The 16,402-nt window shown below is 55.6% G+C and overlaps 1 protein-coding gene across 1 annotated transcript in view; it reads right to left on the bottom strand.

Moving 5' to 3' along the window:
- Window positions 1–638: 638 nt before the first annotated feature.
- Window positions 639–16,402, bottom strand: part of rreb1a (ras responsive element binding protein 1a) — a 32,870-nt gene continuing 17,106 nt past the window's right edge. The window contains 19 exon segments of the mRNA XM_061759030.1: window positions 639–3,191; window positions 3,742–3,979; window positions 3,981–4,385; window positions 4,554–4,651; window positions 4,744–4,884; window positions 5,873–6,034; window positions 6,106–6,309; window positions 6,761–6,939; window positions 7,033–8,554; window positions 8,811–9,210; window positions 9,879–10,124; window positions 10,192–10,381; window positions 10,875–11,053; window positions 11,137–11,278; window positions 12,161–12,324; window positions 12,410–12,499; window positions 12,573–12,645; window positions 13,363–13,543; window positions 13,902–14,006. Coding sequence (XP_061615014.1) covers window positions 2,791–3,191; window positions 3,742–3,979; window positions 3,981–4,385; window positions 4,554–4,651; window positions 4,744–4,884; window positions 5,873–6,034; window positions 6,106–6,309; window positions 6,761–6,939; window positions 7,033–8,554; window positions 8,811–9,210; window positions 9,879–10,124; window positions 10,192–10,381; window positions 10,875–11,053; window positions 11,137–11,278; window positions 12,161–12,324; window positions 12,410–12,499; window positions 12,573–12,645; window positions 13,363–13,543; window positions 13,902–14,006 — 5,120 coding nt within the window. The 3' untranslated portion in view covers window positions 639–2,790.

The raw sequence follows: 16,402 nt of genomic DNA, 5'->3' as shown, positions 1-16,402 counted from the left end.
ATGAGCGATTCGTTTGCACAAGGAACGCCTCACTACGCAGCGAACGTACTCATGAGTGATTTGAACCGCAAATCCTGACGTCCTCGCGGGGATTAGCTTGCAGTAGCAGCCGTTTCTTCAAGCTAACGGCTAATGTTGAGTCAGTCGAGCAGACGGTGAAAGTAAATGCATATACGTACACATACATAACATTCCCTTTGTGTCTCAAATGCGATGATTGAAGCTGTTTATTTCATAACATTAATACATGAAAGTGGTGGGCGACTGGTTCGCACAGTTGTAGGGACCGGGGTTCAAATCCCGGAACCCCGGCCCCGCCCGTGTGGACTTTGCGTGGCTTTTGGCACATCCCCAAAACATGCGCGACTGGTTGTTTGTAACTATACGGTCATGACTACAATGAGCGTCCACTTCACTGGCCGGCTGGCCGAGGGAGGGTCTCGGCTCGTAATAAGGGTTCACCGGGGTATCGGCTGCCGACGCACGGCCGTCGTTCGACTCGCGAACCTCTCGCCGAGCCGCAGGTGAAAGTCATCAAGCGCGAGTGGGTCCCGTCTCCCGGGGCAACCACCGCTACACTACTTTTACAAATGAGAGAAGCGCTCACATGGACGCCAAGAGACAGGATGAGGCGGCGGTGGCGTTTTCAATCTTTATTTGTTCTTTTCATTGACTTCTTCCTCGTTGAGAGAGAGAGAGAGGAGAGGGAGAGGAGCGAGTGTGTGTGTGTGTGTGTTCACAGTCAAGTGCTGGCGTGATCGATTGACAGTCGACATGAAATCACAAATCAAAGTTTGCATCTCAGGAAGCAAATCAAAAAGTTTGAGAAGAACCCTGAGAGCAACATCATTTTATTTATGACATTTGTGTGTTTGTGTGTGTGCAGAAATCATCAAGCATATTTGCTTAAACATGCACACACCAAAAAAAAAAAAACTATCCTAAAAGTCACCCAGAAGAAGAGAAAAACATAATAATAATAATAATGTTCATGTTCACAGTTTGACAGAAAGAACAAAAGATTTGATGATTAAAGCTTTTTTTTCTTTTTCCTTGGATTCTTTTATTGCTCGTTTGCAGCCCGGCCAGCTGCGTGTGTGCGTGAGTGCGCGCAACCCGTTGACGTCATCAACATGCGCCTCGGCCTCACGATTGATTGCCTTGACTCAACTTTCAAACATCAACTTGGCTTGGCAACTCGTTTAACTTGACTTTTTTAAAACTTTGCTTCACTGCTGAGCACATGCACGCGCGCAACATAAATAATTTTACAAACGATCCACACAGCCGAGCGCACGCATAAGTCGTCATTGTTGAAACGTGACTAGAAAATAAAGAGTCCCTTTAACATGGAAAACCGAAGGCTAATGAGCAACATGAGCTTCAAGAACAAGAGTAGCGCCACCTACAGTTTGGGAAACAAACGCATTGCAATGAAACGTTAGCTCGGTCGGGCTAACAGCCGGCTAGCTCCCGATGCTATTCGCATCAGCTTGTTGCTACTAGCAGTCATTTTGATGACGCACCTTTGTGGCCTTTGACGCTCAGAGATGAAAACAACTTCTGATCATGTTCAAATACAAGCAGTACTACAGGAGAGTACAAAGTACAAAGTACTCTACTGTAGAAGGCACTCGTATTAAAAGTAGTAGTAGGTAGTAGTTAGTGTCCAGTCAGTCAGAGCAGTGACGTAATGTGGTGGTGACTTGAGGTGTTTCGAGTTGATTTATTTGAGGCGCAGCATACGAGAGGACAAACGAGCCCCCTCCTCTCTAAAGGCACCCCCCCCCCCCCCCACACACACACACACACTTAACAAAAAAGTCAAGTTGAATCCAGTGACACAAGCTAGTGTTTAAGTTTCATCTCAGCAAGTTTTTTGCTATTTGCATTTGATTGTCTTTGACGCTACTTACAAAAAACAAACGAGTTTGATATTTAAAGTATGAATTCGTTTAAGTGTGAACTAAGAAAGTCGACGGGGGGTGGAGAAGGCGTGTTCTGGGGCAAACGTGCTAATACTTGTAGCAGACTAGCTTCGCCTGCTGTTAGCTTGTTAGCTGGCCCGCTTCACTCAGTTAGCATCATTGGAATATCTTCATGTCTGCACTAAGCTAATAGTCGTCGCGCGATGCGTCCAACCGACGCTCAGTGTTGAGAAGGCACCGGCTTGCTGCAGATAAGTAGTGCTAGCCCTTACCGAGCTTAGGCCAGGCCGAGCTAAAAGCTAAAGCTAATTACGACTTGTTGTGCGCCAAACAGGCTAGGGTAGCCAAACGGCTGACGCGCGAGTACTAGCTGTGCTTAGTTGCTAGCGAACAGGAAGACGTGATTGACACTGTTGAGGTAATTTGGACCCGGGTCGGCGCCGACGTGGCCGACAGGAACACGCGGGGCTCACGCATGCACACAAACTAACAAACTACATTTTCATTTGTCCACTTACAAACGAAAAGAAAAACAAAATCCCTCACAAAACCAAAAAGTCAAACAACCAAAGTCAACTGAGAAGTCCTCGCATACAAGGTGAGGGGCGGCGACGCCGACAGTTCTTCTGTCCGTGCGCCATCTTTTCCAGTTTCACGAAGCGTCGTGTGACGCACGTCGGCCATCTTGATCTTCTTGCTGACAAAACAAAGTTAAAAAGCTATAAAAGGACAAGTAGTAAGGCACTTGTTAAAGGTACGGCGTCCTCCGACCGCACTCAGTCCACGACCACCGGCGGCGGCTCCCCATTGGCCAGCGTGTAATCCAGAGGGGCCGGGGCTTGGTGCGCCAACAGGCCCTGGATCAAAGCCTGCCCACCGGGAGCTCATGGGAAACGTTCGAGTCCGGCGGCTCGGCCGCGTCCGGCGCGTCGCTGCTTATCTTGGCATCAGCGACTGATTGACCGGGATGCGCGGTTTCCGGGGGGGTCACGCTAAGTTCAGGCGTCTCCTCAGCGGCAGCGGGCGGCGTCTGAGCCGGCGGGGCCCGGTCGGCGGGTTCCGGGTCCGAAGTGTGGGCGTCGTCCAAGTCTTTGGCGCACTCGCTCTCGTTCTCGGAGGGGGGGCAGGTTTCGGTGGGCGTGGGGGCGTCCCTGTCCCCGTCCTCGCTGGGCGTCTTGTTGGCGTGGATGCGTTGGTGGCGAACCAGGCTGTGCTTCAGCGTGAAGGTGCGTTCGCACGTGGCGCAGCGGTACGGACGCTCACCTGCGCGGGAAAACGAAAACCCCGTCAGCATGCTCATAGACGTGTAGACACAGACATACGGTGGTGAAACCTCAATTTAACGGACCTGGAAAAATTGATTTGACAGACAGTCCGTTTGGAACTCAAAACACGCCCTTGCAACACTGGGGATACACCGGGTGTATCGAGGCCACGAAATTTCTATTCAACTTCAATTTAACGGACAAACGGCTTGAATGGTCGACCCCGCCCCTAACAGTTCCGCTGTACATACATTAACATGTTTCTTAATCCTCACTAGCTTGAAAAAGGACATTTTGGGCATTTCCAACCAAAAGGGCATCCAAGATGTTGAAAATGACATTTAAAACGTGATGGAAGGGAACCTTGAATAAGTTTCAGACTTCAAAGTGTTGGAGGGATACAACTATGAAGAACATCTTTTTATATGGTCCCTATATTGTGGCTTTTCACCTATGGCGGACGTATTCAAATTGGTGTGATAAATATGCAAAACAATCAGAAATCAAGGAGGAGTCAAATACTTTTTCGCGGCGTGCGCGTGACGTACCGGTGTGTGACCTCATGTGTCTGGTGAGGTCCTGCAGCGACCAGAATCTTTTCGCACACACGGCGCACGTCTTCTTCTTGCGTTTGTCCACGGCCGCGCCGACGCCGTTGACAGAGTCGCCGCCCTCCAGACTCTTGGCCTCCGACGACGCCTCCTCGTCGCTGCGCTCGTCCTCCTTGTTGTCCTCGTCGTCCTCGTCGTCGCTCTCCGCGGCGTCGCTGTCGCCGGCCCTCGGCGCCGGCCCCGCGCTCCGCCTCCTCGTCGTTCTCTTTGCTCTCTGGCTCGTCCTTGGCGTCCCGGGGCGCCGCCGCCTCTTTCTCTTCGGGCGGAGTCTCCTGGCTCAGGTGCGCCCTCTCGTGGCGAGCGAGGGTGGTGGCGTAGCGGAAGCTTTTGCGGCACACGCCGCAAACGTGCTTCCAGTCCAGCTGAGGCTTGGCGGCGGGGTCGGCCGAGGGAGCGTCCGGCGCGTCTTCGGAGGGGCCGGCCGATGCCTCTTCCTGAGGGGCGGGGGCGGGGCCGGGGGCGGCGGCCGAGTTCGACAGTTTGAAGTCGATCAGCTTGGAGCCGAAGTTCAAATCCAAACTTTTGTTGCTGTGGCAGTCGTCGTCGTCGTCGTCGTCGTCGTCGTCGTCGTCGTGATCGCACTGAAACAAAAACAAAAACAAAGTCAAGTCAACTCTCGAGACTTCATCGTATGACATGAGGAAAATAAAATGTCTGCCGTCTGTTAATCTGTTCAGCCGACACCCGTCCACGTCATCTAGGTTTGTCCTGGTTTTGCCTCGGGGAAGGTCTCACGTTCGGCGGGTTACCTTGGCGCTGGGCGGAGCTTCTTTGGCTGCTTCTGTCGAGTTCTCCGCTGCCCCCTGCTGGTACGCAAGCTCACAAGCTTGAACAGGACTCGAACCCTCTGCGCGCACAAAACACCCATTCGTGACGATTTCGTCAGCGTGCTCATTAGCATATGTAGTCGGAGCTGGGGGAGGGGGGCCGGGGTCGCACCTGAGCCGGGCTTGCGGGCGGGGCTGCGTGGCGCGGGCTCCTCCCTCCTCCGCTCAGGGGACGTGTCTTTGAGGGCGGTAGGAGGGGCGTGGCCTAGTGGCGACGAGTCATTGGCCGGCAGCTCGGCGTCCGACTGACTCTCTACAGGGAAACGTCGGGGAACAAAGAGCCAATAAAGAAGCGCCGTCGCCAGCCCGCATCTTCACAACTGATGGAAAATGTCAACAATGTATACGCCGTGTCACACCAATGTCCTGACCTGCGCAATAATGGCCGACTCGGATTTGAGGAAATCAGATCGTCCGCCAAAACAAAAGGAGCGTCGGCCACGTTTTGTAGTCGCCAGAACGAACGCTGAGCCAGAAAAGACGGACGGCGGGGCAACGGAGAAGCTCGTTGGAGACGTTGTGGGACGTGTGAGAAGTTTGCATTTGGGCCAGAAACGTAGGAGAATTCCACAAAGATTGTCGCTGGAAAATGATGTCGTCATCATCATCATCATATCAACCTGATTTACAATTTGGAAAAAGAAACCTTCCCAATGGACCGCTTCCAAGTGAACTGCGAGTACAAAAAGCTCGAGTTCATTGGGCAATTTGTGGACACGCCCGAGGACAGCTTCGGAGCACGGCGATAGAAATATTTTGCGGCCTCAAAGGTGAGAGAAGCTCAAGGAAGGCGTGCCTGCTTTTTCTTCCTTCTCGCAAGAATGCCAAATAACCGTCTTGACGCTTGTTCAACTCTCCGACATCATCCAATTTCACTTCAACTCCAAAGCGTTGATCTCGGATGCGCCGGGCACAAAGGAGAATGTTCTGCTCTCGCGCTCGACGGCAGAGGGTTGAAGGGTTCTGTTCCTGCGCGTCCTGCCACTTTGTCAACCGAACAGACGCCGCGCGCACGCCGCACAGGGGCATCGCCGTCAATTTCACAGTCATAAATAAATATTGCATCATTCTTGGAGAATATGGTATCATTTTGAAACGAAAACCCCAAACGTCTCGAAACTCGAATATTACGTAACAAACCGTCAAGAAATGAAAATGTTTTTTTCCGTGCAGGAATTCGGGACAAGATTGTCCTTCTTCCAGCGGAGAAACTTTTCGTTTGCACCTCGGGCAACGCTAACCTGCGCTCTCGTGCGAGCCGTCGTCGCTTTCTTTCTTGGCGAAGACGCCGTTGCGTCTGAGCGTGCGGTTGGTGACGCCGTGCTTCCTCAGCAGGTGGCGCTCACAGTTGGACTTGGTGGAGAAGAAGGCGTCGCAGCGCGGGCACGGGAAAGGCTTCTGGCCTGAGGACGGGCACGCGGCGGCGTTAGCGGCGTCGGCGGCGCGGCGGGCGCGCGCGCGCGCGTGGACGTACCCGTGTGCGTGAGCATGTGCCTCTGCAGCGAGCTGGCCCACGGGAAGACGCGAGGGCAGAAGGGACACGTCATCTTCTGCACAGAGTTGGAGTACGCGTTCTTCTTGCCTTTGGACTGAGGAAGCAACGCCGCCGCCGTCGTCGTCTTCGCTTCCTCTCTCGGCCCCGCCTCCTTGTCCGCGCCTCCTCCCGCTCGCTCGCCGTCTGCGCACACAAACGGCAGAAAGCCTCAAGTGGGTGCGTCGGGGATGGGAGACTTTCTTTCGGCCCATCGATTTCTTAAGCAGCTTCTGCAGTAGCTTCCGATTTCGGGTGGTGAGGAAGAAAACGCGGTGAAAACAATTCGTGTGGTGTGCTGCCCGAGACCAGAACTCGCCGAGAGCTTCGGGAAGGCAGTAACACACCACTTGCCGATATTTGTGGTTTTACCGAGCGCTTCTCCTTCTTATCACAATGAAGTTGAAGACCGGCGGCTGAGTGCCGGTCTCGACCTTCGCGAGTCTTCGAAAGCTCGTTTGGCGTCAAGCAAATCCCACGAGGGGGAAAAAAAAAAATGCAATCTAATTTGCTTTTTCGAACATTTGAAATTGGATTTGACTGTAAGGCCACACGGCCCGGCCCTCGCGTGCGTGCGCGTGCGTGTGTGAACTTTGACCTCCGGGAGCCGTCTTTGGCGAGAGGTCGTCGGGGCCGGTCTGCAGGAAGTCGGTGAACTTGTTGGCGTCGGTGTTGGCGAGCATCTTCTCCACGCTGGCAAACTCGCCGCTGGACTCCAAGTCCAGCGCGCCGCTCAGGACCAGAGCGTCCTTGGCGCTCTTCTTCCTGTTCCTCTTCCTGCCCGACGACAAGCACGCACGAGAAGAACGCGTCAGCTCCAAATACCTCCTGAGCTACACAAAGCAAACGTAAGGAAATACAAACTGTGACCTGACGGCGTCGTCGGCCGGCGTCTCCGGGGGGGCGGAGCCGCCCGGCGGCTCCGTGGGCGGTTCGGGCACCGGCGGCGGTCTGGCCTCGGCGGACGCCGTGTCCCTCTTCAGCAGGTCGGGGGCGGCGGACACCGAGTGGATGATCTGGGCGATGGATGCCAGAGGGGGGAGCTCCTTGAGGGAGGTGGGCTTGGGGAGGAGGGGCTTGAGGCGCTGGGGGCGGAGCAGGGGGGCGGGGGCGGGGGAGGAGCCGGGGGGGAACCGGCAGCCTCCCAGAGGCGAGGCCGCCCCCGCCTTGTCCTCGTCGGCCGGGACGCGCGGCTCCGCCGCGTCGCCGCCGTTTTGACGCGTCTCGATGCGGCGCCCGTCGGCCTCGTCACGGCGGACACGCTTGCTGGGGACGGACAGGTCCACGGGTTGGTCCAGGGGCGGGTCCGGAGGCGGGCCCGTCGACGTGGGCGACAGCCTCTCCGCCTTGACGGCCACGAAAACGCCGCGCCCCTTGGCTGAGAAGTCCAGAGGCTGGTCTAGTTCCCGGTGATACGGGGCCGCGTCCCGCGTCTGACCGGGCCCGTCGGCGGCGGGCCGCACGCTGGCGATGTGCTCCTCGATCTCGCGCTCCTGGACCGAGGGGTGCTGCTTGAGAAGATGGTGGATGCAGTTGCGCTTGGCCAGGAAGGCGGCGCCGCAGCGCCGACACTCGAAAGGTTTCCTCTGGCAGCCGTTGTGCGTGCGCAGGTGGATCTGCAGGGCCCGGTACGTCTTCAGGTCCTCGCCGCAGAACCGGCACGCGGTGTCGGCGCCGCCGCCGCGTCCCGTCTCGGCGTCGGCGGTAGAGGCGGAGACGGCGCCGCTCGGGTTGTAGGGCGAGGCGGAGAAGACGCACTTGATGTTTTTCTCAATGTCCTTCCGGGACGTCTTCCCGTGTTTCTTCCTGAGGTGGCGCTCGCAGTTGGCCTTGACGGTGAAGGGGTAGTGGCAGACGCGGCAGATGTAGGGCCGCTCGCCGCTGTGGGTGCGCAGGTGGCGTATGAGCGTGGCCTTGTCGGGCGCCACGTAGTCGCAGATGTTGCACTGGTGGGGCAGGATGCCCAGGTGGAAACGCATGTGAGCCTGCAGGACGCCAGAAAAGGAGAAGACCTGGTCGCAGAAGCGGCACGGGAAGGAGCCTTTGGCCGAGCCGGCGTCGGCGCTGCCCGCGCCCGCCGCTTTGCTTCCTGCTTTCTTCCCGCAGAGCCCCGCCTCTTCGTGCGCGGCGGTGGCGGCGGCCGGCGGCGAGTCGGACGGCGGCCGGCGGGTCTCCGGCCGGTCGCCGTCCCCCGCCGCTGAGGACGAGGAGGAAGAGGTGGGCGTCTTGAAGAGGGCGGGGGTGGGCGGCGGCGGGCCGGGACCGATGCAGCCCAGCGACGCCTGCTGCGAGCTCTGCAGGGGCGGCGGCGTGGTCGCGGTCAGGCCGGAGCGAGGCGTGGCGGGGGGCTTGGGCTTCAGGGGCGGCAGCGCCTTTTGGTTCTGGACTTGACCTGCGTCCCCAAAACAAAACGCGTGAAAGTGTGTTTCCACAGTTCACAGTTCACAAAAGTTCGCCTTCTAACGATGAGCCAAACTATTTATCGCGAAAAAAGTCAAATGCAAGAATTTCTCGATATCTTTGAGGGGGAAAAAAAATTACAAGGGAAAAGAAAATTGTCCGTTGAGCGCTACGGCAGCAAGGTGAGCGTTAACAATAACGACGGCGGCCAGCAGCGTGTGACGAGTGTAATGCGCGCGAGGACCCACCTTGCCCCGCGGCGAAGCCCAGCCCCATCTGATTGGGCGCGGCGGCGGCCACTTTGAGGATCTGCTGGATGTCGGCCAGCTCCACCACGCCGCCCGCCTCGCCCGGTTTGACGGCGGCGGCGGCGGCGCCGTCGGGCTGCAGGAGGAAGCCCGCCTGGAAGGGCTGCAGGGACAGCAGGCTGAGGGCGTCCCTCTGAGACAGACCCTGCAGCGTGGACGCGGCGGCGGCGGCGGCCGATCGCTCCAGCAGGGGGATGCCCAGCGCAGTCAGCCCCCCCGCGCCCACCGTCAGAAAGGCGGGCTCCTGGGGAAGGCTGCAGCTCAGCGGCTCCACGTGGATCACCTTGATGCTGTCCAGGTGCGCCTGGTGGATCTCGTCCTCCGTGGGGGTCCGCGTCACCTGGGGCGGGGCACACGCGACGTCACCGCTACGTACGGGAAGCTACGTGCGCGCGACCCTGGCTCGCGTCGGTGGATTTCCTCGCCAGACTCGCGAGGAAGATTTTGACGCGGCGAGACGAGCGGAGCCTTCCGGAGAGGCCGCGAGGCCGCGGTACGAGCGGACGACGGCACATCGGAGCGGAGCAAAAAATTCATGAGCAACTTGTATTCTCCGGCGTGAGAACCGCCGGACCTGCCGAGTCGCGAGCCGAATGTCGCAGGGCGGGTTAGCGTTTGTACATCGGGAGCTCAATTGACGAACGGAGATGCGTCGCCGACACGCCGCCGGTCTCTCGGGCTTCTTCGAGTGCCGTGTTGCCTTTTATTTGACATTCATTTCGGCGCGGCTCACAAGAAAGCGAAAAGCGTATCGATACCGACGATCGCGCACGCTTTGATTTTCTGCTCCCCTCACCGACGACGTGCGCCCGTGCCTCGCCCGCACTGCCGCAAAGGCGACCGGAACCGATTTGTCGGACTTCCTTTTGTTTTAATGGGACATGGCGTTTTGGTTCTAAGACAGGCAATTGCAAACATTGTCAGAGGCTGTCCGCTATTGGCCCGTTTTTGCGACCGCCGTAACGCACTCGACGCGTAAAAACCGTCGTCGGCCTCCGCGGCGGTTACCTTGGAAACGTGCCGCAGTCCCAGCGCCTCCATGAAGTCGGACTGCGGGGAAAGCGGGGCGTCCTCGAAGTGGTTCCGACTCCGCCGGACGCAGTTTTGCGTTTCCTCGGCGCCGGCGTCAGGCGGGTGGGCGGAGCTCTTGTGGAGGTCGAGGGCGGGGCGCAGCGGGAAGGCCTTATCGCACGACTCGCACACGAAGCGGTGAAACTTGCCGACGCAGCGCCGAAGGTTGGTCTCGCACCACACCTGAAGCGGCGGAAAAACCGTCAGACGGGCGGGAAGCGAGCCTCGGGGAGACGGGGGCGGAGCTTACCTGCGCGACGCGAGCGAACTTCTTGCAGGAGAAGTCGACGAAGGACAGGTCGTTGAAGCCGGCCGGGATGGACGGGTTGGTCTGGATGAACGGTTGGCCGTCGGGGTCTCGGGGGAGGAGCTTGTGGACGGCCGCGTTGTGACGCAACAGGCCGCGGTGCGTGCGGAAGGAAAGACAACACAAGTCGCACCTGCAAACACAACAACGTCCGCAACTCATCGACCGTCCAATTCGGCGGCGGACCGCTCGGGACCTCGTTTAAGTCGAATTGGCCAAATCCTCACAATTTCAACAGTCAATTCCTGTCGTCCGCCATGAAAGCAGACCGAATAAGACTTTGGCAAACAATCATCCACCTTTTTGTCGATTTGCTAACGACTCTGAATCGTCCTCCGTTTCATCTTTGAGGTTATTCTCGGCCTTCATTTTCGTGCATCGGTAGCAAAGAAGTCGCTCTCACTTTCCAAAAGGTTAGTTGGGAATGTTGACTTGATCAACATTCCCAAATGATTAACAATAATCGGTTAACAAAGAGTCATTGGAAAAAAAGGATTTTGAAATAAGCTCATGCAAAATAAACGCTTATCCGATTATTCAAGTGACTGATGGAACGATTGATTCTAAAAATATTGGACAGCGGCAGCGCTCCACGAGTGCGTGCGTGCGTGCGTGCGTGCGTGTACTTGAGCGTGGTGTCCGGGTGCGTGTCCATGTGAGCGTCCAGCTCCAGCCTGCCGCCGCAAGTCTTGAAGCAGATGGGACAAGGAAGCGCCGGCTCGTCCCCGGCCCGCGCGCCAGCCGCCGGCACGCTCGGCGTCGGCAACGCGGCGGCATTTTCCTCCGAGGCCGAGTCCTCCGTCACCTGCGTGACATCGTCGTCCTCGTCATCAACTAGCTCCACCCCCGCGCTCTCGACGCACTCGACGGACAGGCGGCGCCGCTCACCTTCTTGGCGGGCGGCTCCTCGACACCCTCGTCCTCCGGGCCTTGCCGCCGCTTGGCGGACGGACGCCGCCGCTTGGTGGGCGAGGGCGGGCTGACGGGCAAGAGGCCGCTGGCGGGGTCCTTCTCGTGAATCTTCATGTGTCTGAACACGGGTACACGCGGACTTCATTAAGAACTCTTGAAATACTTGAAAGTATCCTATTTTTGTACAAATCATTTGTCTTCATTGATCAGCGCCATATAGTGCCAGGCAGAACAATTCAGTGCTCTTCCACTAGATGGCAGAAGGTCCATCGTTAACCACTTGCCGTTGGGACAACAGGATAAGAGCAAAGGGTTCCACTTAATGCGCCACATTTACACATTTACACAAGATGGTCGGTCATTGTTTCCTACTTCAAGTGACATTTTCGTTCGTCGTCGTTTTTGTCCTGTCAAATCCACTATGTGCTTTGCTCAACTACATTTGGGAAAGCCGACGATAGGACCGACAAGGTGGTGGAAGATGAGGAGACAGAAGATCTATTCATCGCAGCGCGCAGGCAGCGGGCCGACACTTGACATTAGCTGACAGGAAGTACTTGATCCACCAATCAGGTGAGGGGACAGAAAGAGGAGGCGAAAACTGCCCCGAAACTTGCAACGCGCCATCCGCCAATCAGAGGACAGGAAGCATGATATCTCAGCCCTGCGCGTGTGTACACACGCGCGTTCATGCGCTGGAAAACACACACAAATCATTTTCCAGTGTTGTTACGACACGAGACAGGAAGTAAAACGTTCAACTGACCGAGATGAAAGTTCCTCATCAACATCAACTGTCTCCAGCGCCCTCTGCTGGAAAATGTGTGGACTACTACTTTGATTCTTACATGGCAAAGATTACGAGGATAGTTTTTAGCCCCGCCCGCAAAATCAGGAAAACTGTGAAGTTGTTCTTCCACCGTGGTCGGCCGGAGGACGGGTTCACGGCCAACTTCCTGTCACTGATGCAGTGCTCGTGCTTGTGGGCGCGTGTCCGTACCTGTGCATGTTGCCGTTGGTGGTGAAGGTCTGCGCGCACACGCTGCACCTGTAGGGCCTTTCGCCGCTGTGCACGAGCATGTGCCGATCCAACGAAGACGCCGAGCTCAAACATTTGCCGCAAATGCTGCACGAGTGGTCCGTCGCGCCCGCGTCCACGTTGTGCTAAACACGCGCACACGCGCTTATGAGGATGGCGTCTGCCGTCACGTTGCCACCGGACAGGAAGTGCGTGCGTGCGCGCGCGTACCTGTCTGATGTGCATGGTGAGCTGATGCTGCGACTGGCAGCGCTTGTCGCAAAGCGGGCACACGTGAGCGGCGTGATCGTCTTTGGCGTCCTGGCGGCGGGCACAAAAGCGAGGCGTCAACGGGCTGACGGACGAACGAGACGGCGGCGCGGCCTCGGCTCACCTGGCTGCGTCGAACGTTGCGGCCGGGCGCCGCCCTCGTGGCCGACGACGCGGGCGTCTTGTTGGGCGACGGGCTGCAAGGGGGACAAATGAACGAAGAGGGAAAATCAAATGATTTTGCAAAATTCTCAAAGTCTGCTCTAAGTTGGCTCCCTCTAGTGGTATGTGCAAGCATCACTCCATCCAATGTTCAAACCGTCACACGTAAGGCATCATCCATTTATGTACAGTCAAATGCAGTTAGTTGCATTTCATCCTTCAGAACCGCATGTTCTTTAGCTACAATCTTTTTTTAAACCTTCAGGTCATCATTATTTCAGTCAAGATTTTGATTTAAGCGCAGGGTTATGTTAACTGTGTTAGCATTCACTCATAATGTTACAGACGCTAATATTGCATTTTCAATCGGGAATTTTAATGTTGATCGTACTCGAAGACCTTGTAGGAGGTTCTCGGTGTCAGAAGTTGGAGAACTGCTGACCTACTGCCCACATTTCATATTCGTTCTCTTTTTTCAAGGAAGTTTTGGTTGTAGAGAGCGAGTCCATTCCGTAGCTCCCATTTTTACGGCGGCCTCAATGTATCTGGAATCCCTTTGTTGTGATTCAGGAGGAGGAAAATCAGTGACTGCGTTGGTAATCAATCAATCAATTTCCTTCTCCCGAACCGCTCCAAAGGGATTCTGAGAGAAGCGTTTAGGGAGGCGGTCCATTTCAAATCTAAAAATCGCGATTGGCCAGTAGGCGAGGAGTGAATGCTCGCCAACATCGCCACGCGGCGTTTGTGTTGACCTCGGTGAGGGTCCAGGAGTGACGTCGCTTCCCGCGTCTCCTTCTCCGTTGATGTTGCCCGCCGCCGACATCACGGCCGACATCATGGCGTTGATGGAGGACAAGTCTCCGCCTCCTCCGCCATCGCCGCCCCGGAGGCTCTGTCGGCTCTCGTCCGCATTCTTGGCGGCCTGGGGTGCGGCTGCATCGATACATTGCAAAAGATCCACCAATAAGAAGAGCGTTCCGTATACAACATCATGAACCCAAAACGGCCGCCTCAGCAAAATGTTTGCGGCTCGGGTCAAGCGGCCGCTTTTGAAGAACGCAAACGGGCGGCCAGTCTTTGCTCAGTTTTCATTTGTCAGTCGCAAAACGATTGTGCTCAAGACGACGTCTGTTTCTTATCGCAAGTGAAGTGGCTCCATTTATCAACAAGTGACCAGCTGCTATCCATGTTGTCAAGTGTAAGCTGTGCACATCAGCGGAACGCTTTCAAAAAATACAAAACTCTCACTGGTGAATAAATGAAAGGATCAAATCAACGTAGCCGAACACACCTTTGATGCTACTTGGCAGAGTCTCCTCCGCTAGCTCCGCCTCTTCACCGTTCAGCACGGAATTGGCTCCGCCCCCTTCCTGCTTCTCTGTGGCATTGTCCATATCTGTGTGGGCGCGCACACACACACACACACACACACACAAAGTAAACCCTGTGTCACATGACCATCATGTGATGTGGCCACAAGATGGCGCCTGCTTGCTGAGTGCTGCTGGCCTCCAAAAAAAGTTGGGACCGCTGATCAATGACATGTAAAGGTCACGAGGACCAAGTTAGAGGTCACAGGTATTTGTAGCCAGCGACGGCGGAGGACATTTTACGAGCGCACCCTCGACACACCTGTTCACTCAAAACACACACACACACACGCGCGCGCGCACACTTTGGCGGGAGGGGGAGAAGAAACGATGAGCGTTTCCCGATGAGCTTCCCCCACAGGAAGGCGCGCTCCAGAGTCGGCCGCTTCCTCTTCCGGCTCTGCCCGCGCGCGCGTCTACATTCCACGTAGAAAGGAGTCGCAAAGCCGAGTTTCTCGCCGCAAAACAAAGAAATAAAACGCAGAGACAAGATGTCACCTCAGAAAAACGGCTACATTTAAGACACACAAACACAAAACTATTGGATGCTTTTCACTTCTCGTTTTAGGAGAGTGAAGGACTGAAATGAGGTTGACTAACGCCAACTGCCACTGCGCGCGCGCGCGTGCGTGCGTGGAAATGATTTGGAAAGCTGAGTTTTTCAAGAGGGTTTTTTGGGGGTTTACCAGAAGACAAAGTACACAGAAACTTAAAAACACAGACGTCAAGAAAAACTGCCCAATTTAAACACACGCTGAATTCTTGATGGAATTCACTTCCTGTTTTCGGAGAGCAAAGGAGTGAAACGAGGATGACCGCTGACTAGTGCGCGAGCACTACAGTGTTGCATTTCCACCGAGCCGCCGCTTGTGTCGTGACGAAGCAGTGGCAGGTGTGCGGGCCAGCGAGCCAGCGCACAAGTGTCACTGTTGGCCGACGAAGTGCTCAGGCGGCACTTTTTACTGCCGACTGAGAAGAAAACGAACGGCAACACATGGAGCAAAACAAGGATGGAGCATGTGAAGGAGAGCAGACATTTTGCCAGACGGGAGATGAAGTAAGAAAAAGAAAGACGATGACGATGGCCGTCCCTAATCGAGTGTCCGCTGAAGGAGCGCGTGACCTGCGCGCAGTTGCGGCGACGCCGGCGGCGTGCGTGGAGACGTTACCACGCTGACATCATTTGAGGCTTTTAAAAGGGTTGTGAAAATGGCAACGCATAAACTTTGCACTAACAAAGCGACTTCAAATCTTGTATAATGTCATCATCACTCCATATTATTTGATAAACCCATATCGTAATAACATAATTATGTAGTATTAAAAAGAATTCAAGAGTTTTTGTGACACTGCATCCATAAAAATGCTGCTCCTTCTGGTGTGCCAGCATTGTCCACCTGGGGGCAGTATAAGCCAGACAGACGGCTATACTGTTCATTGAGCCGTCCGATTCCTCTCCGATCGTCAGTACGACGCAAATATCAGTCGTTCGTCGAAGAGGATAAAGAATATGACTACTGTTATTATGTCTGTCTACATGTGTTGCTGCGCACTTTGTGCGTTCGATCTCTCGCTTGAAGGGTTAAGACACTATTTAGCATTAGCATTAAGCTAGCCAACTGAAAGGCGAAGTAAGCTACGGTTGTTTTAAAAGCACAAGGTGTAATCGTCTTTGTTTTGTTTCGTTTTGTTCGCGTTATAAACTTCAGCTGGGGTCGCAATTAAAGCGCTCGTATCTCAAAAACTCCATCGGGTCACTCGCATCGCAAGGCAGCACGTCGGCCATTTTCTAGAACGATCGCAACCGTTCATCGTTCCCCAATTTTTAGTCCAAAGTGTCAAAAGTGACACCCGCCCATCAAAATCGAAGCCTGGAAAAAGTACGAGCGCGCATAGATGGCCTAGCGTGCATTTGGAAGGCGTAATGTCGGGTGTCGGCTAGCGGGCCGAGTTTAGCATCGGACGTGGGGGAGGGGACGAGCCGCTGACCATATGTTGACTATTTATGAGCGCCTCACTGTCCTCCTCCTCCACGCGCACACGCCGACGCACGCTCACACATTCCTGTCCGCATTCCTGCAAATGGCCGCCGCGCAGGCTTCGCGCTGCCCGAACGACTCGACTTCCTGCGCTCAGGCGCCCGCGTTAGCATATCAAACTGCAGCGTCAGCAATAAACCTCATCGACGGTCCACTTGTTGAGCGTTCGCCACCGCGTGAGACGCGCCAATTCCACTTCGAGCAAAACCAACAAATCATTTGAATGCTGCCAAATCGAGCCGCCGTCGTCGCCGCTCGCAAATGCTCAACTGCCAATCAAAGGTCGCTGCAACAATGGACGCCATTTCACCCAGCCACTTTCTTCTGCCTACGCACGACTGACGACGCGTTGCGGCCACGGGAGCCACGATCCAATTGTGGGC

The sequence above is a fragment of the Phyllopteryx taeniolatus genome, chromosome 20, assembly GCF_024500385.1.
Source record: "Phyllopteryx taeniolatus isolate TA_2022b chromosome 20, UOR_Ptae_1.2, whole genome shotgun sequence".
NCBI lineage: Eukaryota > Metazoa > Chordata > Actinopteri > Syngnathiformes > Syngnathidae > Phyllopteryx > Phyllopteryx taeniolatus.
This window is presented reverse-complemented; position numbering and strand designations above follow the sequence as displayed.